The following is a 26,007-nucleotide window of genomic DNA, read 5'->3' on the forward strand; positions in this document are numbered from 1 at the left end:
GGCATTTTGGTGTCCGAGATTTTGACCAGAATCTTGACACCCCAAATTAACGCGTAGATTCCCATAGCTATTTGCCTATCTTGAACTTTTCCAAGACCTTTGCCACATCACATTTTTCACAGATGCGATGCTTATCACTTTCTTTGTGCACTTTACAATTTAAGAATTTATTAAGAACTACATACAGGGAGTTCCGGCTTAAATGAAAACGGATTGAAAGAATTTGATATGAATTGCCTACTATTGGGAGCTGATTTATAAAATAAATTTTGAAATGTTCCTAAATGTATGCAAATATTTTTCACGCGGTAAATTTGAAATACATTTCTTATGCCTTCGGCACACTTTTTAGCTCTATATAGTTTAATGAAATCAAAATTTACTTCTCTTTCTTTCCCAAAAGACTTGCATAAGTCTTTCCCACTCTTTGGGTCTCAAAATTGGACTTAACTAAATTTATTTCGGTGAGATATTCAAAAGAAGAAGAAGAGTGTGAAAAAGTAGGCAAAATGTGCAAAACTTTTAAGAGAGAAAGGGATGTAAATTTTGACTTTATGAAATTTTCCTGATCTAAAAAGTGTGCCGGAGGCACTATGACAACTGGCGCTGAAAGTGGGCTGAAAAATTGGCGTCGAAAATGTTTTGCATACATCACGGTGTTTCCGTAATTTGTTTTACAGACCTTTCCTGTAGGTGTGCAATTTTTTTGTGTCACTGAAGTGAATTCGCAGGGTTTTTTCGGTCCCGAGAATTTCTTTGAAAGCGGAATTCCCTGTAAGTAGGAATTCTGGGGAAGCAAAAGATGTGGCACAAATAGGAAATATCAACTCACTGGAAGGATACTCACAAAATATCTCTTTTTTGACACGAAATAGATGACTCAGCTGGCAAATTCCGCTAGGAATCTAATGAACGATTTTCTATTAACATGAACTAAACAAATTTTAATGAACACTAATAAATTTTAATGAAAAACCTCGAAGGAAAATTATTTGCACTTCTCCACAAGCTACTGGACTGCCAGCAATAGAAGCGATCTTTCACATTTTTTTTCTAAGACTCTTTCTAAGCCAAAGTTTTTATTACATAATTTTAATCCTAGAGTAAGTGCACCAAATTTCGGCCAGCTTGCAATTCCGGCCACTTTTTTGTTCCTCGAATTTCATTTAATTAATTTTAATTAATTTACTTGCTTGGTCGAAGTTACACTCATAGTGGCCGAAATTGGAAGCTGGGCGAAATTCAGCACACTTACCCTAGTACATGCCAGTTCTAAAAACATTGCCATTCTCATGGAAATTTCTAATCGATAACAAACCTATTGCAGTAATTTTCAGATTCTATTTGTAAGATTGATTGATTTCAATATTTTAATTTTCGTCAAATATTGTCCTTTAAAAAAATTGACGCTTCTGTCTACAGTGATAGGGAAAATTTTCTTTAAAAAAAGCATTTTTTAAAATTGCTCCTATAGTGTGTAGACTAGACGGCTTAATATTATAAGTAATTTTTTATCAAAATTGATAAATCTTATTAAAATTTTTGTTTGACAATAGCTCGTCAAATTATTTAGTCAGTTTTCTATTTATAATTTATTTTAATCAAAGTTATGCCCAATGCAAAATAATTTTTGTTTAGTAAATATATTTTTAGCATTTCAATGAGAGGGAGTGAGATCTAGGGGAAACTGGGGCACCACCAAACACGGGGTACCACCAAACACTAATTTATATTCCGATAGGAATTTTAATAAATTCCTATCGATCTTATATTCTGATATCCAATATCCGATTAAAAAATCGCAGTGTTTGATGGTGCCCCAGTTTCCCCTAGGTATAGTCATCTCGCTCATTCTCATGGGAAATTTTGAAAACATGTTTACAAACAAAAGTTATTGTGCACTGGTCATAACAAAAAAATTAATAAATAAAATATTGAAAAAAATGTTTAGGCTAAAATCGCAAAATCACTATAAGAAATATGAGAAATTCTTTAGGTGGTATTAAAGTTATTTGTTTAAAATTGCTAAATTGAGATTAAAACTTTAAAATAAATTATTGGAAAAATTAAAAATTAGTTCCATTTGCCAATTTTCTGGTCAGGTTATGCAAATTTTCAACTTTGTGTTATTTTTTGCACAGCTTTGTTATTGTTTTTCAATCATAGAATTTTATGTCAATGTGTTTTGATCCTAACACACCTGCAAAGCTTAAACTTTTATAGAAGCTCAATAAAGATTTAAATAAACACTAGGGGAAAGTGACCATGCTTGATACTGTAAAATGATGTCCAAGGTTTGTGATTATTTTCTGATTAACACACAAACCGAAGAGATTCTTGCACTATGACAAAAAAATGTCTCACTTATTAGGTTCATAATCCAACCTCAAATAGTTCCTGGAAATCCTTAGATTTTCCTCAAGAAGAAAATGGAAATTCAGTAACGATTTTTATACAAGTTGGGTCCGGGGCCTTCCTGTATAATAATTGATTCGACAATTCGGAGGCCCATTTTCACTGCAAAAAATTCACCGGATACAAAAAATTGCACATCAATATTTAGACGGAACTCTAATCTATCTGCTTAAATCGTTTGTACGACTGGTTATTAGTTTTAAAATCATTTTTATGTAATTTTTCTAAGCCATGTTTTTATGACATTAGGGCGCTAGCGAAAACCATTTTTTCACTTTGAGTCCATGAAAATGTCATTCTGCAACCTTAAAATTCAGGCAACAGGGTTGAAGATTATGTCAATTGTCGATAAAATTGGCAGATTGCAATATCTGTAATTATGAAATAATCACATCTAATGATATAGTTGCCACATTAAATTATCATTCATGGACCCTTCTTAAAATATAGGATGGACACAAGTAGAATTTATGAATTTGTTACCACCCACAAAAACAGTGTCCACCAATTAAAAATATTTTTACATAAATATTAGTACTGATGAACCCTCTATGTGCCTATGATAGTAGTTTTCCTGTACAGCGACATTAATTAAGAAATACTTATAAAATATCATGTATCGAAATTACAGTTTTGGGCCTATTTTTGATTTTTGCCTCCTGAAACTAGGAAAAAAGAGCTAGGATCCTAATTTTTTTAGGAAATGTGAGGCTTAGCACCAGCTATTGAAATATATTACGATGAGTCATAACTATTGATTAACATAGGAAAAAAATAGTTATTATCAAGCTTGGATCGTATCAAGCATGGTCACTTTCCCCTACATAGAAAAGCTCTTCGATTGTAATACAATTACTGTCCCCTAAACATCAGCGATCAGCATTACCAAATTTAGATGGACAAGTCCAATGTATTAAAATGTGTCGTGGAGGAATTAATCTCCAAGAAATAAGACAACTATCTTATAATTCTTCAATCACATCCATTGTGTTTACATGCCGATACATAAAATCGAAGTCATTAAATGTCACTATTACGAAATTGTGTCACTACCACAATTCATCGGCTCGAAACGCAGGTGATCAATCATGTCATTAACTCTTAAAGTAAATACCTCTCGGCGCACGGAGATTATATTTTCCGTCAGGCCAACGAGGAATTGTTTGAGACCTGTATAGGAAACTATTAATAGATTTTCCAATGTTAGCGGGATGAGGGGCAGGGTACATATTAAAAGCTCACCAATTAGGCTTTTTCTTCCTCGATAGTGTGTGCGCGCCAACAAAAGCATTTCTATGTAGCTGAGGCGCCAAAAGCTCGATTGGTGGGATAGAGGCTGAGGTCAGACCTAGCACTTGACGTTGGTCCATCGCAATTTTGATGGATGAACAAAAAACATCTGACCACCAAATAGTTTTTCCGACAAATTTTTCTTCAGTCTCACCCGAGACATTTATCTTGTTTGGGTGGCTTCAACCACAAAAGCCAAACACAAGGTTCAAGCTTAAAACGTTGTGCAAAAAATTTATTATGCAGGTTTTGGAGCCGAAGATTAAATGGCTTATAAAATTCATTGATGATTTATCACTTGAAAGACATCTTCAGCATAATGCTCAGTAAATAATACTGAGAAGATGAAATTAACGATCATTTTATTAGTAATCTACCTTATAATAATTTTTTCTGCATAACAAAAAAAACTTTGAGGAAATATATTTTCAATTAAAAAAAAATCTTATGCCAAAATAAATCCCTTTTTTACATCCAAAAATTCTCCAAAGAATTTATGGCACTTCCTAAAAGAAAATCATCCAATTTTCCTAACCATCTGTCTCCCTCAAACTATGCAAAACACTAAAGAATTCTTTTAAAAAAAAATCTTAAAGCAATTCAAGTTCATATTTATGGGAGATATTTTTTGCTATAAATTCTTTTTCTGTTTAGGAAATTCGTGTGTTGGTATTAAGTCCATGTTTATCCGCCTTCGCTTCGTCTCTAGAGCATAAATACCCAACTCGTTTTTGGAGACTAGAGCGAAGTGAGAGCAAAAAACCCGAAAACATAAAAACATATGATAGAGAATGATGCAATAAAATATGAGGCAGTATATATAGAAAAAAATCTCGCTTTTTCGTGGATGAACGACCTCTAAATTGAATCTTCCTCTATAACAAGTCAACCCCAGAGATTTTTTTTCTCTGACAATTCTTGTGGCCCAATAAAACTTCCAAACCGGCTAAACTATTCTTTTCTTAACATTAAGAATAATCTCTCCTTCGCGTGTTCTTTGACGTCAATGTCACAGAATTTTCACCTTCAGCATTAACGTGCTATGTGCGAATTTCTATCATCATTTATACATTTTTCACAATTAACAGAATTCCAATAAATTTGTTTAACTTTAATGCAAATAGTGCGATTTTGTCTCTTAACTCAATTGCCATGTCATTTAGCAGTGCATATAAATCAGACACGAGATTTTCTTATAAAGCATACAACAACATATCAAATGTTTTTTTTCTTACTTTTTTAATATGCAAATTATGCAGAGAAGGTGTTTCGAAATTGTTTACATACGTCGTCAATGCTTTATTGCACTTTTGTACACAGATTCATTAATTTGCATTTAACTTAGTATAATTTTATCGCATAAACGCTAATTTAAACTAACGGGAGCCATCAATCAATTTCCTCAATTTATCACCTATTAAGTGGCATTTTCCGGAAGAAAATTACCATTTCCCAATTGAATTGTTTTCTCAGCGAGTTGGAGAATCATTCTTCCTTGGGAGGAAGAGGATATTTTTCAAACAACCTGAATGTGGAAGATGATAAAGTAATACAGAAGAACAAATGGGAGCTTAACTATTCAATCATACCTGTTATTTTGACATCGATACCTTCAATAGACTATATAATATATGTACATTTACGTAGATATTCAACTGGAAAAATAGTATCACATTCAAGTTTGTAAACTAGAAATTAAACTTTTCCTTTTGTTTTGTCGCGGGTTCGCAATCGAAAAGGCAAGTTGTAAACTTTTATGAGACGCGATAGACTTTAAATTGGATTTAAAATATCAATATTTTAGTTACAATTTTTTATACTTTTGATATATCTTCGAGTTTGAGTTACTCCATTCTGTCTCATTAAAACCTGGAGTGAGAAGAACCAGATGAAAAACGGTTAAAGATAACGACTTGGGGTTTTATGGTGATTCTAAGTTATGTGATTATAGCTATAATACAAGAAAACGATCCGGTGATTGTCGAATAGAATTTTCTAGTTCAGCCTAGAATAAAAATTGTTCTCTTTCCAAAGCTTTAGGTTCTATACGAATTCTTCTTTAATGTCTGAAGAAGGTACGAAAGCTCTGGAAAAAAAGAATTTTTATCCCATCCGACGATCGCAGAATTATTCCTTTGTGTTACAATCAGCGTCTCTTCCTTACAATATGGCTATAGTGATAAGTTTGAAAAGTATGATTATTTGGATCAAAATTGTCACAAAATTTAAGTACTTTATTATTTTTTTTTTATATTTATTAGAAAACTCATGGCTTCTATACACTAGATAAATTTATGTCCATATTTCTCTCGTTCAGTAATAACCTTCCCGATTTTAGAGCTTTCTTTGGTTGAGGTTTTTCTTTTACCGATTCGCAGGTATATCAGAGAGAACTTACCTAAAAACCTACTGGAAGTTCAAACGTTTAAACCGACAAGTTACACAAAAATGAGCAAGTTCATAAAAAGAACATTTCTTGAATAAAAGTGCAATTAAGACGTTCTGCCATTCTGAATTTCCACAAAGCTATACAAAAATTCACTTTTTGCAGCAAACGTTTGCACGTTTGCAAATTGACAACGTTGACGATTGAAGTGTCAAGAATATCGAAATTCTAAATGTTAGAACAATCAGCGCTAAAGCGGCGGGTATATGAATTTGCACTTTAACCTTCCGGTAGATTTTCGAATAGGTTGGGCTTGGCTTTAGAGTGGCTTTGTCTCTTTGAAAAGATATTACTGAACGGAGCCATCCCAAATCGCAATTTGGAGTAAGGTTACCGTTGGATGTATGTATTCTGGATTCCAAAATCGGGTCCTATGACGGTCGTCAGAGTCGAATGACGGTAGGTGGGGAATCATATGACGGTAATTACGGAAGTCATTTGGCGTCATAATAACTCTGAAATTACTCGCTCACGACTAAAATATGACGCCGACTTCCAGTAACTTCCAGTGCGTGTCCCTATAAAAAATCTTCCCCTCACTAGGTATATCTGAGGGGAAATTTCACTTGTCAAATGGCAAATAGAACAATTCAGTGTTGTAAATTCGCAAAGTAATTGATATTTTTGCGTGTTTTCTCAACAATATTATAGTGTGCATTCGGAGGAAAAGCTCTCCCGGTAGAAATTTGTGTTGTGATTCGAAAAAGTACAGTGCCAACAGGAATTAAGTGAAAATTAGGCAATTTTTAGCATGATAAACACACAAACATTTTTTTGTAAAATGAAATTTTGTGGTTTAGGAGTTTGCTCCGTATCTGTAGTGTCCTGTGATTAAAATTTTGTGTCGAAAAGACCTATTTAGTGAAAATTTTAAAAGATTTTTTAGTGTTGTTGCTATTCAGTTGGAAAATTTTCAACATGTCGGATGCCTTATTCAGCAATAGTCGAACGGCAAAAATCTACGCAAATGTGAGTAGTGAATTGGGGAAAAAATAGAGAAATTTACATAGAACGTAGTAGAAAACGACAGAAAATGTGAGGAATTGTTGAGAAAATAGTGTCTACGCTAGTAGTGCAATACAAAGTTGTGAAGTGTACTTAACGTATTTAACGTCTTCATTCAAAGTGCGTACGTCGATTTCGTACCTATGCGGTAGAGAAGAACGCCAAATGCATTATTTTTGGCGCGTCATTTTTCGTACGGAAAAAGACCGTCGTTTGGAGTCGCTTTTGTTACCGCATGGCAGAGTAAATTTCAGAACCGTAAAATAACGATAATATTACTAATTCAATATTGAGTAATGCTGTGACCAAAATACGACGCGAATACGACTAATTTTTAAGATTCCAATTAGGAGTAATCTTTTTGACCATTTCTTGTACACCAAAAACCAGTCATTTTTGAGTCAGAGTAATTTTTTGCGGATTGGGATTGAAGAGTTGTCCAACACAAGCGTCGGGAATTTACTTCAATATGGACATAATTTTTTCTAGTTTGTAGAAGCCATTAGTCTTCAGACAATTTGAATGTATTTAAAAAATCTTTTCGTAACGAACTATAAAATAAAATAAAATAATAAAAAAATTTCGTAAAAGTGGGACATATCGACACAATTCACATAAATCCAAATAATTTAATTCAAAACTTTTTATTTCGATGAAAATATCTTTCAATATTTAAATAAATATTTTAACCAATAAAGAAATATTCAAGTATTTTTTCTTAATCATGTTTTTCCATATAAAAAATGTTAAACAATGGAAAAAATATTAATAATTTTATTGATTCAATGCCAGATTTACAAAAACGATATCTATTTCATTTGATTGTTAAAAATTTTCGTCAAAATTGATAATTTTGAAATAATTTTTGCATATTTTCACATTCATATAGGGCTCAAAATAAAAAAAGAGCTTTAAATAAAACTTAACAAAAAATATTGTGAATAATATATGTAGATGCTTTAAAAGCTTTCACACATTTGAACAGCTTTCATCCAAAATAAGACTTTCATTATAAATCATTTTGATTAAAAATAAACCTTTTTTTAAGTAAATACTTTGCAGGAAATATGCTTTCATATTATGGTCGGTACACACTATAAATTTTTTTGTCAATATTTGAGATATTGATGAAAATTTTTTACACTTGTGTGGGAAGAACTATCAAAATTTCTTCAATAATACCAAATATGGACATAAACTTCCCTAGATAATTTGGTTAATTTGGTTATTTGACCAAGACTTCAGCCCTCAAAGATTCTTTGAAGCGTGCCTTCCTTAAGTTACTATGGGTGACGAGTGTTTCTTTATGAGAATTCAAGGACTAGAGGACCAAAGGGTTTGGCTCTCTTCTTAGTACTCCAGCTTGGACAACTATGTTATTAATTAGTGAATAAATCAGGAACACATCTCTCTCTAAATTGATAGCAAAGAATGCAGCAGAAATTTGGCTGAAGACATTAAAGGATAACAGCATCTAAGAATTCTTGAAGCCTAACAATAGGGTAAAATGGGATAATTTGGAACTATTTCCAATTTGGAACATTTAAGATTTCTTCGCAATTTCGGAAGAACAAAGGGAAAGAAAAACACGAAAAAGAAAAAAGACACAGGTGTTCATCGTGTTTTTCTGTACGTCTAAAACTGTAAGGATATTTTAAAAAGTTTAAATTAGAAATGATTCTAAATCACCTCAAAGATATTCGTTCGGCGCAGGGAAATTATTAATTTCAAAACATTGTTTTATTTACTTAAAACTATATTTAAAGTGCCAAAAAATGCAATTAATTTTCTAAAACAAGTAGGTGTTATTTCTCATTTAAAATTCTTTTCCAAAAAGGAATATTTCATAAAATTTATCATTTTGATGAATATCGTTCAATATATGGAGTTTCATGGCCTCTACACATCAGAGAAATTTATGTTCATATTGAAGCAAATTTCATACGCTTGTACAGGACAGACTGTCAAATATTGACAAAAACTCATCATAATTCATCAAAATTTCATCAAAAATTGCATTTTCAAAAAAATATTCCCAGTGTGTAGGCACCTTTATACATTATTTCTTAAAGAGAAGTTAGGTGATTTTTTTTTAAATAAATACAAATTTTGAAAAAAATTGTTAACACACTAGATAAAATTTTGTCAAATGTCTAGTTTTCTGTGTAAATTTCTTTGCAATGTCTAGGGAATTTTTATTAAAATAATTTTTTGAATTTACATTTTTAAGAAATTGATAACTAAAATTATAGATATGACTTGTCTATTATGTAGACATCAGCTTTAGTAATGTTTTTTTCATTATAGCTTCTACACGTCATGAGAAATATTTGTCAAAATGGTGCGTTTTGACAATTTTTTTGACAAAAATTAATCAAAATGTGTAGAGACCCTTAAGTTTACTTTGAAATGGTTACAATGTTTTTTTATAGAATCTTCACGTGAATACCTTAAATTTGTTACTCATTCGCTCTCAGAAAATATAAGAAATATTGCCATACACTTTGCGAGGTAGAACTTGAAGGTATTGCAATATAAAACCCACAAAGGGTTGATTACCTTCAATTGAAATCCATCAGAAAGATAGATGAAGAGTCTATTCTAAAGTTTAAGAGCAACCTTACACATTTACAGACACTTTTACTTCCATCACCTTCGAGAAGTGGCTTCAGAAAAAGAGATTGAGCAGTAACAACTCAATTTATACTTGATGGCATGTAAATTGTGCATTTGTGAGTTATAATGTCTCGATGCCACTGTGTTATGTGACAGACCTCCAATTTTCCAATAAATATCCTCTCTTTACAACTCTCGATCGACATTAAAAAAAACATATCGTTGATCTCATTAATCCACGTGAGATCGTCTCACATAAATTTCGCACTGCGAATGTCTCAATGTCAAGAATAAAAGTTGCGTGCACGTTTTTTTGTGCTCACGATCGTTAGTCCATGATTTGGATGTGGAAATACTTCTCTCAAGATAAGAAAACTTGTTTGAAAAATAACGTTGAAACGCTAGCTGGAGGATTTACAACTCTAGCCTAGAGCTGGATTTCTTTGGCTGACAAAAAATCGTAGCTAATCGAGCTTTTTACAGCCAAATTTTATTTTGTTGGTAGAATATAGAAAATTATGTCATATCATGAGTTGTTTTATCTCTTCTTTTTTTCACCTGGATCAATTAACGGCATGGTTTTCAATTCAAATCCGGTAAATAAATCGACAATGTATCTCTCACATAATTTGATTTTTTTCTTCTTTTCTCATTGACCGAACAAAAAGCTCAGCAACAAAACATATGTAATAAGTTGTAGGAAAAAAAGTTTCTTATGAGAGATGTGCGGTATCGATAAAATAATATCACTTTGATTGCTTTATTATCTGTTCTTCTGAGGGTATATCTTGCTAATCTCGCAACCACTGTGATGTCCCTTTGCGAAAACTTTCACACATGTGATTGAAAATGTTTGGGAAAGCTTCGAGCTTCCGAAAAAAAAGCCCCAAAGAATGGTTAGACGAGGCATCCACATAAAAACAAGTCAATGAAGCGTCACAATATGCTCCTATACGCAATATTCAGTTGTTTTTGGGAGGGATAATGCCGAACTCCTCTTTTTGTCATCAACACACTATTTTGCAGACAATTTCATACCAAAAGACCTCTCTTGGTTTTTGTTGAGGCATCGCACATGATGTGGGTGAGCAAAGAAAAACTGCCATTAATATCAATGACTAAGGCGTGGAGGGAATTTTCTGTTCCTCATGAGAATTAGTTGATTGTGGGGGTCGAAAAAAAAATATCATTCACTAACATGAACGATAAATGGAGCACTTAATGAGCCTTATGTTGGGTGAGTGAAAAAAAGATTATCGCGTATTTGTCTCAATTTATTCACATGTGCGTTCACAGAAAAGCTTCCCGCTCTTGCAGTTTCTCTATATAACAACCCAGGGAAAATTAGCATTTTTAATTGTTAAGGGTGTAATTAAATCGTTTGATCGATTTCCCAATCATTTTCAATTTAATTGCCATTCTCAAATGATCACCGCAAAAAGGCGGGAAACCACAACAGAAAATGAACATGAGAGGCAAATGAGGGCTCTCTCCATGGCTTGACCTCTAACTAATTGCTACCCTAAATGGTTAGATAGTTTCCTCTGGAAAATTCAATAGACCTTATTTTTTTTTTATTTCTCCTAAAGTTGAGCACCAAATTTTCTCCAATAAACCTTTATCGAAGACTTTAACAAAAAAAAATCTACTCACAAGAAAAGTTTATTTAGAATTTTTCTCAACATACAAATGAGCCATGAACTAAATTGAAGTTTTAACAACTTTTTTTTCAGGACAGTACACAGTGCCTTGCACTATAAAGCAATCACAGAACTATTCACAAAAGTATAATGTCAAATTATACGATTTTTTAAAAGTAAATAAATTTTCCTACAGAAAATACGAATTTTATTGCAAACAGAAATTTTTGATTTATTCAAAATTTTACCTATTGTAGGTATGCAAACGTACAATAAAATCTTTTATTAATATCAAAGGTTTATAGAAGTTTATAGCATTGCGTAGGCTAGATGGCGCCAGAATTCTCAATTTTAATGATTAATATGGAAAGGTAGGGTACTTTCACGCACCTAAAGTTTCGTCAAAATTGATTTGCCAAAGTTCATGAGCTATATTCAACCTACAGTCAGAGAATTTCTCTAGGAGTATTGGCTATTTAGCACATTTTCGATAAATTTTATATTTTCAAAAGTCGTGGATTAAAGAAACTGCTCCGCTCTCCCCTATATAAATACTCATAACTTGAAAAATTTTGGGTTTAGTCAGCAAATAACATTAGATGCTTTGGCATTTTGCTTTTTTTTCGAAAGAACTCTATAATTAATTCACAGGTGAGCAAGAACTGTTTCAAACCGAACAAACGTAAAATGTAAATAACGCCAATGTTCAAAACCAAGGGGGTGACATTAGCTCTGAAAAATGTGGCCGATCTTAGTGTAAATTTTTCCCTGTTTTCGTACAGATTTCACAAGATATCTCCAAAACTACGCAGGTTGCCAATTTGTAGTTTTCGGTTGCTCATTCAATGTTAAGTTGGCTTTTATTTTGTATTTATATTTTTTGCTAATTCACTCTACGCTGACAGAAAACAGCTAATAAACCCAAAAGTTTTTTCGGCACGCTAGAAACATATGGGAAACATAGGAAATGTCATGTCCCTGGCCAAAACGCTACCTGGATAAACTCATTTTGACGTTTATTCGGTTTCAAACGGTTCTTGCTCACCCTTGAATTAGTTATTTACTTTTTTTTTTAATTTCAAGTTACCCTTAATAACACAAAAACACAAATTTTCAAGCAACAAAAAAAAACATATTGATTTCTTAGGGGAAAATGTTAATGCTTCGTATGAACCCAAGCTTCGCAATAACTAATTTTTTGCTATGTTTCTCAGTAAGTATTACTCATCACACCAATATTTTTAAAACTAGGAAAAATTGTCCAGTTTTTAAAATATATTGCGGGGTCACATTTATTCAGAAATATAGGAAAAATTTACTCATAACGAAGCTTGGGATCGTACGAGGCATGGGCATTTTGCCCTACATAAAGTCCGCAAGGCGACAGGTAGATGGCACCAGTAACAAAAAAATCTCGAATGCATCTAGAATCGGTCATCCTTCAAGGAATAAATGTCAAAAATTTGACAGAAATCAGACCGTATGATGTCAGTGTTTTTTTTCAGTAGTAAAGTCTGAGTTTAGTTTTTTATTAAACATTATTATTTACGTAAGGAAGCGATAATCTAAACCAAATTCAAGGTAGCCAATTAATAACTGGATTCTTCCGCAATTATAGAATGTTCCAGATTTGATTTTTGGACTTAGATTCTGATTTTTGGATTTTTAGATTTTGAAGAGGAGACTGTCAAAGGTGACCACTGGATCTAGGCCTCTTTATTGGGTCCGCTATGCATCCCCTAAAAAAATTTTCCCCTATTAAGGGCAGGGTGTGTCAGTCAAGCCAGCCCGTTTTCCGGATAAACTCCATTAAACATGCCGGCTGTATACTACACGATAATAATAATAAACGATCTTGATGTCCTAAAAACGTCATATTACGCCAGAAAACGTTTAAAAATCAATAATATTGTATTGAAAAACTCCAAAACGAAATTCAGTCAGTTATCTAAATCACAAAAATGTCATGCGACCAATTCAACATCAACATCCCTACATGATATTTTGGGTATGAAGAAGCTCTTCGTACGGTGATTGGGGCATTTATCCACTTTGGACCAAAACCTTAAAGATTGTAAACAATCTTAGCTAAAACCAAAAATAAAGCAAATTACAATAAATTGGGTTTAAGCCGCTTAAACTGTTCCTTCAGAAATAGGCCATCTGAAATTATGGCTCCTTTTTTGAAAATTTTCGAAATACTCTTCTTTGGATGATGTAAAAACTATAAAAATGTCGTATTTATAATTGAAAACGTTATAAGGATTCTTATCGATGTTCTTATATGTTTGTCCATTTCCTCCTCTATCATGTGAGACAGAAGATTCGATGACGGCTAAATCAGCCACTATTGACGTGGCCCGTTAATAGCGTAATTATTTTACAGTGAAAATAATTATTTTAGATAATTCGCTTTCAAGCAATCATAATGATTCCTAAACATTGAAAATGAAATTAAAAATGGTGGTCCATTTGATCATTCCCTCTAAAAAAGGAAGAGCTAAAAAGCTTATGGGCGGTGCCTAATGAGAAGATTAAATTCTATTCCCCTACACAGATAAAAATATTTTGTAAAATTGTCCGTAAATGTTTGTGATATCCTATGGCAGACTTACGAAATGCTCGTGAATCGTATAACCCACAAACAAGTTCGTAAAATTTTGTACTTTTTTCAGAAACATTGTTCGTAAAATGATCATTTGACGAACATTTTTTGTACTTTTACAAAAAAAATTTCGTAAATGTTCGTAAACACACAAAAAATATTCGTAATTTTGTCATTTGTTCGTATTTGTTCGTAAATTTTTCCAGGCAAACAAAAATTTACGAACAAATACGAACAAATGACAAAATTTTACGAAGATTTTTTGTGTGTTTACGAACATTTACGAACAAATGTTTGTAAAAGTACAAAAAATGTTCGTCAAATGATCCCAGCAACGAAAAAGTTCTCTGTTCGATAGGTCGCGACGGTGGCGCCCTCCCAAATGTTCAGAAAGTGGTGGCCATCATAGAGAACCATTGCTTCAACCGCGTTCGGTTTTTTCCAGCCCGTAAGGATTTACATTGGACCGAACCCTGTTCCGTACGCGTTTGCAGAACGGTGTTCAAACAGGGAACTTTCGTTGCTGGAATCATTCTACGACCAATGTTTGTGAAAAAAGTACAAAATTTTACGAATTTGTTTGTGCGTTATATGATTCACGAGCACTTCGTAAGTCCTCCATAGGATTTTACAAACATTTACGAACAATTTTACAAAATATTTTTTTCTGTGTATACGTAAAAATATAAAACAAAATGCTACACTGAACTATAGCACAAAAACTTATTACAAAATAAATAAAACTATCATTAAAAATTGAGAATGGCTGGTAGGATATTTTTATCTGTAACAGTTCCTATCTAACTATTAGAAAAGAAATAAAAGAAAATAAAAAGTTTTTGGGAAAGAGTGTTTTTCGTAGCTCTATTCTTTTAACAACACTTCTATATCAGTTACAACATCGTAACAATGCTCTTCTTCTTAGTTTTTTATCGACTTAAAGCCCATAAGCTTATAGATATTAAATTCCGGTCTACGGTGACCCCCCTTTAAGTCGACATTATAATACTTTTATTGCCTAGTCCTCTTGAAGATTCTCTAACAATAAACTATAGTTATATGTGTTGGATTCTGTATCAAAATATAAGTCTCCAATAAAGAATTCCAAATTATTCCGCCCTACCCTAAACCGAGTCTTGAATGAGTATACTTTTAGTCCTTTAACTGTAAAATTATTTGCTCGGGGCGTGAATAAATGATTAAATGTTATTGTCATAAAGTTAACGATTCAAGAATAAAATCTATTTCAATATTTATGGCAGTTTGTATAGGAAATTTTCATATTTGTCCTTTGTGATAGCCATAGAGACAGATGAAAACAAGTTCTGCAAAAAGAAAAGCTATTATCGGAGCTTTTTATTACTTTTAATCTTATGCAAATAATTTGTCGATAAATCTTTTCTAGAACTTGATTAAAATGGCACAACGGGAACAACCTTTTGCTGAGGCACTGTAAATCTAGTCAAAATAAATTTTTCTTCTCTTCATTGGCCATTTAAATTCAAATTCTGAAAGAATCCTTGCAAGAGGCAAACTTTGAAGATTCTGTAGTATGGTTGTTTTTCTCTGAATAAACCGTCTCTGAAAATTCCTTTTGGTGAAGCAATTGATTTAGTTCTTTCAACTGAAGACATTTTCTCAACTTATATTGCACCAAGTGAAAACTCAAATGAGATGATAATGGTCTCAACCGCAGACAACAGAATGAGCTTCTGCGCTGAAAAAAGAGTTCTCTATAGAGGTAAGGTTGAGAAAAAGTTTATGCGGGAGATAAAAAAGGGGTATGAGGTTGATGTGCAAGTGTGCTTGTTGCAAAATTAACATGAGATGCAGAATTTGCAGTTGAAGTACCACGAGAGACTTTAGTTATAGATTGAATTTCATCCTATGACGCTTTTGATATTCAATGAACTGGAAGATTGGTTTTTATTTAGATAACCGTGTAACTTGTTGATACTTTATAGAGTATTGGATTTATTTATCGTTGTAATTCAAAGCGATTGGCTTAGGAAGAAGAGGGATATATATTATTTTCAAACCTGATAAAAAACCACATATGATACACAATATCTATGGGGATTTAGGTGCACCTTGAGTGAATTACTGTCCACCAATATGTCACCCACTTCCTCAAAAGCACAGCCACAATACTATCAACTTCAAGGGCATCCACTGAGGAATCCATCAATATTTTTTTTATAGCCACCTCATCAGCTCAAATATACTCTCAATATTGCACACATCACAAAACTATCTCTCTAGACACTTTTTGCCCTAAATCCCTCACTAAGAAACTTCTTGAGGCACAAAATATGTCTACCTCGTGCTTTTTTCCCATCGTAAAATTTCCATTCCTCTCCTCGAGGCAAAAATTGGTTTATGACCAAATATTTTTATAGGCAAAAGCCCTACTTCCGGTGATATGGATGAATACCTCGATATTAAATCGGAAATGGGAGGATTTTTCTTGTGATAATATTTGAATATTAGAGAGAGGATTGCAATATTTCAAGAAATATTAACAAAAAAAAGCTTTCAGTAAATATCTGTTGGAATATGCCAATAGGGGAAGAAGCATTTGGACACGTGAATAATTTTAAAAATATTATTCGGATAGTTACAAGGGGGAGATATTAGGGTCGGAAGTGGTGTACAGCTGAAAATGAAGTGCTTGGAAGTCTTTGGAAGTGGGAGTGTTCCAAAATAACATCTTTGTTTCATTCCGAATTTTACAGACTATAGGGGAGACTGGGGTAAAAAGTCACAAATTGAAAATTTGAAAATTCAATATCTACTCTGAAAAAAATGTCTTGTGAAACGAACAAACGGATTTTGTTGAAATTTTGTCAAAAGGACGTTATCTACCAAATTGAAAAAACTTTTCCTTGCATTTTATATAGAATAACACCCTTTTGACAAACTTTTAACAAGATCCAGTTGGCCGCCAATTTGACAAAACTTTTTCATATTCTGTATGAAAGAACATCCTTTTTACAAACTTGTCTTGTTAATTTGACAAAACATTTTTTTCAGAGTACCAAGATAAAAGAGATAACGGCTTGAAATTTTTTCCATAGATGGTCTCCATAGACCTTCTTCAAAGTCGTAAGTTTCTTAGAATTCGAACAAGGATTTCAGAAAATAAAAAATATCGAAATTTTTAGCCCTATTTTTGAAATATTTTCCTTACAACAGATATCAATTTTTACCTACTTATTTTCCAAAATTGATGCACTGGTAAGTATTTCCTAAATTATTTGGATTCTTTGAATACGAAACCACTATTTTAAAATGTTACAAAGATTCTTTTCTCCAGAAATCCTTTTATTAAAAATGATCACTTGGGGTAAAAAGTAACAGAAGGTATGGAGTAAAAAGTAACAAAGACCGAAGCAATTTCTCATGTCTCACGGCGAGAAGAAACATAATTTCCGCGTCTCGCCGCTTTTTGTTTTCATTGGTCAAACGATTAGCAGTCTCTTGTGAGTTTTTTTTTCTAAAATAGTTCGTAAAGCGCTTTTCTCATTCAAATAGAGGAAATTGTCTTTTAAAAAGGTGTAGAGGAATAAATTTCCTATGAAAATATGTCACCTAGCTATTCTTTTTTAATTTACGAAAGCTAGTGATAAATCAAATCAAAATGTGATAATATCCGATACCTGGTACTATTTGCCCCAGCATTTTTGAGAATGGTCACAAAATTACCTTTTTGAAAACAGCTCGATAAAAGTATTTCCTTACAAAATAGAGGAAAATGATTTTTACAAAGTTGTAGAGCAGTAAATTTCCTATAAAACTGCACTAATTAAAAATTTCTGGGGCGCTAGGGTAGCTTGTAAAAAAATAAAATATCCGTTTTGTTACTTTTTGCCCCAGTCTCCCCTACGCTATTTTTAGCTCAGATTTTAAATTCGAGTGGCAAAAATACGCAAGGAACGAAAATGATCATTTGTAATATTTAATGATAGTCGAATTTTGAAAAGGCCCATATGATGGACTTCCACAAAAAACATTTTGGGTGTTGATTTAGATCTTCCACAAAAAACATTTTGGGTGTTGATTTAGATCATGTTTAAATGACTGAAATGTCACTTTTACTGATCTGACCGCTATCCATGTCGGACGATCTATTTTTCAAAGTAACTTAAGTCACTTTTCAAACACGACAAGAAACTTTTAGCCGATGAAAAATGATCAACTTTTAGAAAAGAATTATTTTTGATATGATCTTAATTTTTTTTTTTTTGAAATTACATATATAATATTTATGGGGTACACGCAACTCATTTGCAAAAAAAATGTAAAAAGCATTTTTTTAATAATTTTTCAACCTGATTTCTCAAATATAACTTTATTCAGAAATTTTTAGTCGATACTGTACTTCTGAAGTACTAAATTAGTTGCATTAATTGCATTAATTGCACTCGTACATTTGGTCCTTTGAGACTTTCCAAAACAGTTTCAATAAATTAGATACGAATATACATTTCTTAGAGACCTCTTTTCCAGAAGTAACTTCACTGGTCTGTTATGGCCTCTACACACTAGAGAAATTTATGTTCATATTGAAAGAAATTGCCTAAGCTTGTGCTGGAAAAACTCTAAAATATGGACATAAATTTCTCTAGTGTATAGAGGCCATTAGAAGATCCATAGAAATTATGTTGGTCTTAAAACACAGATAATATAATATTAAAATATCCTTAGTGTGCAAGAATATTTTCTGTTAGAAATTTAAAATATAAGAATATTACAAGAAAATACATGTAAAAATAAATTTCTTGAGATTTTTTTAAGTTTTCTTAATTAGATTTTTCAGAATATTAAACAAATTATTAATTCCTAAGTATAACTGTGTTATCATACTTGCACATTAAAATTTTAATATGATTCACATTAATTGTCGCTGGTGAGAGTCCAAATGTGTAATTTGTGTATTTGAATCATTTTATATTCAAAATTTGATCTATTTGTTGATAAAAAGGTAGACTTGGCCCGCAAAATTTGATATAAATTGATTTATAGCATTAATGTGAAAAATTAATGCGATTTTCTCTTTAATTTTTTAATGTGAAAAATATTTATGCTTTAGGTAAATTTAAACTTATTTTTGCAGGCCAAGTCCACTTCTTTATCAATAAATAGAAAAACCCCAAATATTAAGTGACTCAAAAACACAAATAACATATTTGGATGCTCACAAGCGACAATTAATGTGAATCACATTAAAATTTTAATGTGCAAGTGTGATAACGCCGTAAGAAGTGCATGAAGTGCAAGAAGTGCTGGAAGTATTGCATCATTTTCGGGAGTCTTTCGAAATGCTTTAAGTGTAAAAGGTTCCTTTATATAAATTGTGGAAGTGTCTGGAAGTGGTGTACACATTTTCACCCTAATATCTCCCCCTTGGATAGTTATATTTTTTTATGACGATAATTTTGCATTTATGAATTGTTCAATATATTTTCAGAGATAGCTAAAGTCAAACGAAATAGAATTTATATTTAGATTGAAAATAATTCATATTCATTTTAAAAAATAATCTTTAAAAAACCTTGAGCTGCTTGAACTGCCCCATTATCCGTTAGAATTGGGGATCCCAAACTTCATTAATGATAAAAATTTAAATTTAATAATTAATTGCAAAAAATAATAAAATTAATTTAAAACCACTTTATTAATTTCCCAAGTATTAATTATAAGTAATATTACTTCTTTGATTATCTCATTTAGAGGAAGCCCTTCTTCATCTCAATTTGTCAGTTAAAACCCTTTCAGAGATTAATTAAAACGTCTTTCAACAACTTATTCTTGACTCACTTAATTGCCGACTTTGAGTAATATTTATAATATTCATTGATGAATAATTTTGCATAAATTGAAAATATGGCAATTAATCAATATTGTGGCGGTAATTTTTCACAGCAGAAGCCAATACTTCGGAATCTGTCTCCTGAAATACTTGTCAGAGGACTTTTTTTTTCGTGAAAATCACCAACCCTGAACAAAATAAAGAATAAATCCGCAAAAAAAGTCCTCTGAAGACTCTTGAATTGTCTGATTTACGATTCTTCGACTGTATGTCATATCCATCAGCGATGTCAGGCACAAGGTGAGATTACTTCTTCTCCAGGCATGAAGTATAAAATTTATTGTGCACAATTTGCTCCTTTTTTCACCAATAAATTTGCCACTTGGTGCTTCGCAATGTCTCTGACAGTATTCCTCAGTGTCCAATTAATTCTTATACACTTGGCCCATCGTGACTGTCCTCAGTGATATCAACACGCGCTATTCCGAGGACTATGACACATTAATTATGCCAAAAATTTTCATGATGAATCTCGACGACCTCCTGAGAGGCCTGGGTATAAGGTTATTAAGTTTTCAATCACACATAAATCACTTTTGCAAACACATCGCGTGAATTTTCCATCTCTCGCACACCCATTATAAATGACCAATTTATTGGGCACCTTGTCGAGAGATATTGATGAAAAACACATGTCGCCAAAAATGCCAAGAGTCATCTTTTCACAATATCAAAAGCCCTACATTTTGTTAATAAAAAGAAAAATCAACATATATTTATTCTCTTGTATCGTCTCATATGGCACAATCCATTGATCTTCCTCTCTGTGACCCAACAGACACAAAAGAGGTGTGTTTTCATCAATATCACGTGCATTATATTGCTCTTGGTGGATCCAGTAGCAACTGATTCCACTTTGCAACATACAACATTCTTCATCTGCATAAACATCTGCCCAATTTATGCTGCGATTTCGAACCAAAAGACGCTGAATCAGAGGCAAATAACTAATTTTTCCTAAGTTCAACTAATTTTTGTCTGCGTCGAAAACGTAATAGATTTTCTCTGTTATTTGAAATTGTTGATTCGTTGATTATTGATGAATTCGAAAGTGAAAAAATCAGACAAAAAATTAAAAAAATAGTTTGGATAACACAGTTACACAACAAATTACCATTATTTACCAGAAAGTTCAAACATCTTTTAATCAAGGATCCGATCCTGAACTAAAGCTTCAAATTCAGGATGATCCTCGAGGACATTTAAATCGACAAATCTGGCAGTAAAGGATCAGCACAAACTATTAATATATTCTCGAGAATCGACTTAAGACTATTTGAGCCTTAATGGCCTCTACACACTCGTAGAAAAATATTTAAAAAATGCATTTTTAAAGAAAATTTCCCCTATCCTTGTAGGCAGAAACGTCAGAATTTTTTTTAAAAAGAGCATTTTTGACGAAAATTGCTTCTAGTGTGTAGACACCATAAGGGCAGAATCACATTGACAATAAAATGCTCGCCGTAGTCTCACCGTATTTCGTTAATTTACGAATTATTATTGTAATTCTTACGCAAATTCTCGATTACCGTATTACCTTATCTCAAACTCGGTGGCACTAGGTGAAAATAATATCATAAAATTCAAGAAATTAAACGAAAATGAGATAAACAGTGAGCAAAAAAACTATACGATTAATTTCTCTTACAATTTCTTTTGCTCACCGTTTATCGCATTTTCGTTTTATTTCTTTAATTTTCTTATATTATTTTCACCTAGTGCCACCGAGTATGAGATAAGGTAATACGGTAATCGAGAATTTGCATAAGAATTACAATGAAAATGCGTAAATTAACGAAATACGGTGAGGCTACGGTGAGCATTTTGCTGTCAATGTGATTCTGCCCTAATCCAGAAAACATGTTTTGAAGTTAGTATTTTTAAAATTAAGTTCGAAATTCAAAATGTTACCCAATTCATATGAGAAATCAAATTGCTTTAGAGTGAAGTGGGCACCTTTGAAACGGAGCAGCTTTAAAATTGGGGTTTTCTACTATTTTTTTTTAAATAAAATTTAACCTTATACTAATACAATTTATTTTCAAAATTAGTTTGAGGATCTAACTTGTATCAAAGTAGGGGCAAGTCAGGGGGAAGTTTTCCAAAAGGAATTTTGAGTTTCAAAAAATGTGGTCTTCTTTGCAAGTAAAGTTTTGATGAGTTATAGAGGCTTTGGGAATTTTGGAATATCATTTCCGGACGGTTATACTCGTCTATGACTGTGTCCCTTAAGGGGTCAATAATCCCACCGACTATTTTCAAATTTTAACAACAATCTTCTAATGGGGTTCGTTTGTCGAAGTGTCGGTGCCTAAAGTATGGTCCTAAACCCCGTGATAACCATTTATCCACACCCCAGAGTCCAGAACCCGGAGCTCCATGCTCCTTGTCTCCTTGATTAAACCAACCTGACTCGCATCCCTCTCTCAACTTACTCTTTCGATCCTCTTCCCGAGAGTGGAAGAGATTGCAAATTTTCAAACCATGACCTTTGGAATATTAGTAAGAGGACTCACTTCTACAAAAGTTTGCAGCAGTTTACACTAAGCCTCATTTTAAATAATTCTTTTGACTCTTAGCAAATTCGGAGCAAAATAAAATTGTGTCTATGGGAAGGGTTATCGAAGTTTTGCTACCAAGTCTGGGCTAAGAGTCCGACGACCACAAACTTTTCTTTTGTTTTAAAAAGAATTGCCAGAAATAATGACTAAATTTCATTAAAAAATAATAAAATGTTTAAGTACAATGCCTGAATATGAAATGTTCGGTTACCCAAAAAATTGAATTGAAGAATGAGAACGCCTTTGAATTTTTAGACTATGTCAAAAATGGTCAAAGCAAAGCATTCGAATGGGATTTCATGGGATTAAATATTTATGGATTTTCAAGGGCCGTAAATCGCTGCCTCTTGGCCGATCAGAAAGCTTTTGCATTAAAGGTTTACCGTAAGTTTCAGTTAATTAAATTTCACAATGCATTGAAAGATATCTCTGTGTGTAAAATATTAATAATGTTTATGCCTAAATCTCGCTTTTTAGAAAGCCCAGTTCTTTTATAAGATCTTAATTATTCAGGATTACTATTTAAAAAAAAGGAATGGTTTGTATTTCGTTGAATTGGTTAGATAAAACATTAACTTTTGCCGAAAACCTGTGATATTTTTTAGTTTTGATTAGTAAAAATCTCAATGTTTACACAATGAGTCTAATATGTATATATAATCAGGATTTGTGATGGTTATGCTCAGCGCACGATAAACTTTCTTTTGTAAATATGTTTTTGGCATTTCAATGAGAGTGAATGAAACAGAGATCTGTTATCTCGCTCTCTCTCATAGCAAATTCTGAAAACATATTTACAAACAAAATTTATTGTGCGCTGGGCATTATGACCAGCGCACAATAACTTTTGTTTCTAAATATGTTTTCAAAATTTCTTGTGAGAGTGAGCGAGATGACTAGATCTAGATCTCACTCACTCTCATTGAAATGTCAAAAACATGTTTACAAAATAAAAGTTATTGTGCGTTGAGCATTATTCGTAACGTCTCCACTGCGTTTGTTGTTTGCTCCGTTTGTTTCTAAAATGCTTTTGACTAATCTAGAGGCCAAATGGTAAGAGATATCGACGTTTGATCTTCAGTGGCCCTCCATAAGTAAATAATATCGAGACGCCTTTTTTTCACTGAGAGAAATCCGAAAAAGTTAAAATAACATTCCGGAAATGTTAATTTTACCCTGCGGTATTGATCCGAAATCGGTGTAAATATTACCCTTTTTAGGTGTATTGGTGGTTACAGTTACCCTTTTTCATGTTAATTTTACTCTTAAAAAGGTGTAAAATTAACATTAAAAAACGTTGATATATTTTCACACCTAAAAAGTGTTAAAGTTACGAGGAAAAAAAATTAATCGAACCCTCTTTTTTTCTCAGTGTTTGTTCTTAAACTCCCTCGAGCTTTTTGCGAATTTTCTTTCATTATTTAAGTTTAACTATTTTTTTTTAAATAAATTTTGACTGTAAATGATAAGAACGACATACACTGCTCTTAATTATCAGCCCCCTCGAAAACTCTCTCAATAATTGACGGTTATATACAGTGTGAATTCTTGTACGATTCATAAAAGATTTGTGCAGTTAAATGAATGATGGAATCAACAGTCTTGTCGCGGGATTTATTGCGAAAAATCCTCAACAGTTTGCCATTCAATTCACATCTATACTGCATTTTTCTTTCTCCTTTTTTCTCGTCAATGAGAATATAATACTGATCAATATAATTGGATGTGGTGCAATCTTCGGTAACTTTATGTCGTGATTAATGTTAATTTGACATGAGAACGCAAAAGAGATGGGAACCAAAAAAAAGTTCAATAATAAGTGAGCAATATTGAGGAGATTTTTATGTTAAGTACCCATCTGGAGGTCACAGTGCTCAAAGAATTAAAGTAAATCAAAATGCGATTTGCATGAATTTATTGCTTTTGTATATTTTCTGAAATGGACATTTTCTCTTTCGGATCCGCGCACTGACCCAATTCATGGCAAAAAGAATCGGAGCACGTGAATGAGTAAAAAAAAAAATTGGCTATTACATTGACATTAAATTTTCTTCAGTCACATTAAGTCACTTTTTCGCACCATGAAACATTCATATTTCTTCAACTATGTTAAAGCTTTCTACCCCATGCTATATATATTACTAATTTTCTCAGTCCGGGTCAATTTTTCCCTCATAATTTATTTCGGGATGTTTCACATGACAAGAACACTCTCTCTCGCATATTCTGCTTTGGAAGGATGGTACGATGAATGAGTGTTTTAGAAAATTTTAAATTATTGCTCCAGCAACATCTGAGGGGTTTTTTTTAGTGGGAAAAAAGATTTCTTTACCCCTTGTTCAAAGAGGATATATTTTGGAGCTCTTTTGTGGATGGAAAACTCCATTTCCTCGTCACAGACGCTTGCAGGGTCAACGACTGTCATATTATTTCGATAAATTTATTACATGCTCGTTTCACCAAAATCCACCCACAATCACTGCTTAGAAAATTCTCAGCATGTCTTCTTGTAATTTCTGGGGGGAGCTTTAGGTTCCCCGCCCTTTTGGGCATTCCATCATGAACGTCGCATATTGTACGTTCTGCATTGCATAACTCGTAATGGGATTTCACAGATTTTTACAGCAAATTTTTGAGGATGTTACACAGAGATAACATCCTAAAATAAAATAAAGCATCCTCAGCTAAATTCATGACCACAAGGGAATCTTCTTTTTATAAAAAGCAATTTGCAAAGAAAAAGAATGCACTGCTACATATATCTTTTGAGGGAAAAAAAGCTCAAAAGCTCAGTGACAAAATATTTCTAACTCGATCTTGGTCAATAAATCTTCCTTCCAACCCCGAAAAAAATTACCACAACCTTGTAAATAAATTGTTAAAAGTCCAGGGAAGCAATAATTTCTCACAAAAAGCCCCCCAGAACTTCTGAAAAAAAACTTCTGATTAATTCATTTGACTCACCTGTCCACCGACACGGCTATTAAGCTGTAGACAGATGCTGCCACCGAAACACCTTGGACGTACGGCACAGTCTTACACATTAACCACCCCAGCATCCAGGCTGCAAAAGAAAAAGGCCCAATTCAGAACTTGACACTTGGAAATGTTTCAGAGAATTCTTTTTGAATAGAAAAATCTCATGTCTGAGAATTTTGTCTTTTCCCTCCACATGGTGTAACAAATGGCCAAGAGATGCTACTCACAAAAAAAAAAGAAACTGAACTTGTCACGACCAACAAATTTGATGTAATCCATTTAGAGAGGCAGTTTCTTTTTCTAACAATCGCTTAACCTCTTCTCATCCTTCCTCCTGTTATATTTTTTTTTTATTTTATTTTTAAATAGAAAAATTCGTGGGAGGTTTTCCAGTTTCTTAGACAATAAATACTACCCTGTATACTTGGCTGAGCTTCCAGTGAAGAAATTAAACACTGGATAATTGAATTTTGTGACAATGAACAATTGCCAGAAATTACTTGAACTTTCCAAAAAAAAGGACTAGAGAAAAATTCCACTCTATTATTTATGGCAAGAGAAAAAATAAAAAGAATCTT

At 32.6% G+C, this 26,007-nt stretch overlaps 2 protein-coding genes across 3 annotated transcripts in view; both read right to left on the bottom strand.

The window, feature by feature from the left end:
- The window catches only part of LOC129797994 (probable U2 small nuclear ribonucleoprotein A'), a 92,196-nt gene that overhangs the window by 42,841 nt on the left and 23,348 nt on the right, over nt 1–26,007 (bottom strand). The window lies entirely within an intron of this gene.
- Nucleotides 1–26,007, bottom strand: part of LOC129797991 (neuropeptide SIFamide receptor-like) — a 116,722-nt gene that overhangs the window by 19,813 nt on the left and 70,902 nt on the right. For both annotated transcript variants that reach the window (XM_055840919.1, XM_055840920.1), the window contains exon 3: nt 25,415–25,514. In XM_055840919.1, coding sequence (XP_055696894.1) covers nt 25,415–25,514 — 100 coding nt within the window. The remainder of the gene's footprint in view (nt 1–25,414; nt 25,515–26,007) is intronic.

The sequence above is a fragment of the Phlebotomus papatasi genome, chromosome 1, assembly GCF_024763615.1.
Source record: "Phlebotomus papatasi isolate M1 chromosome 1, Ppap_2.1, whole genome shotgun sequence".
NCBI lineage: Eukaryota > Metazoa > Arthropoda > Insecta > Diptera > Psychodidae > Phlebotomus > Phlebotomus papatasi.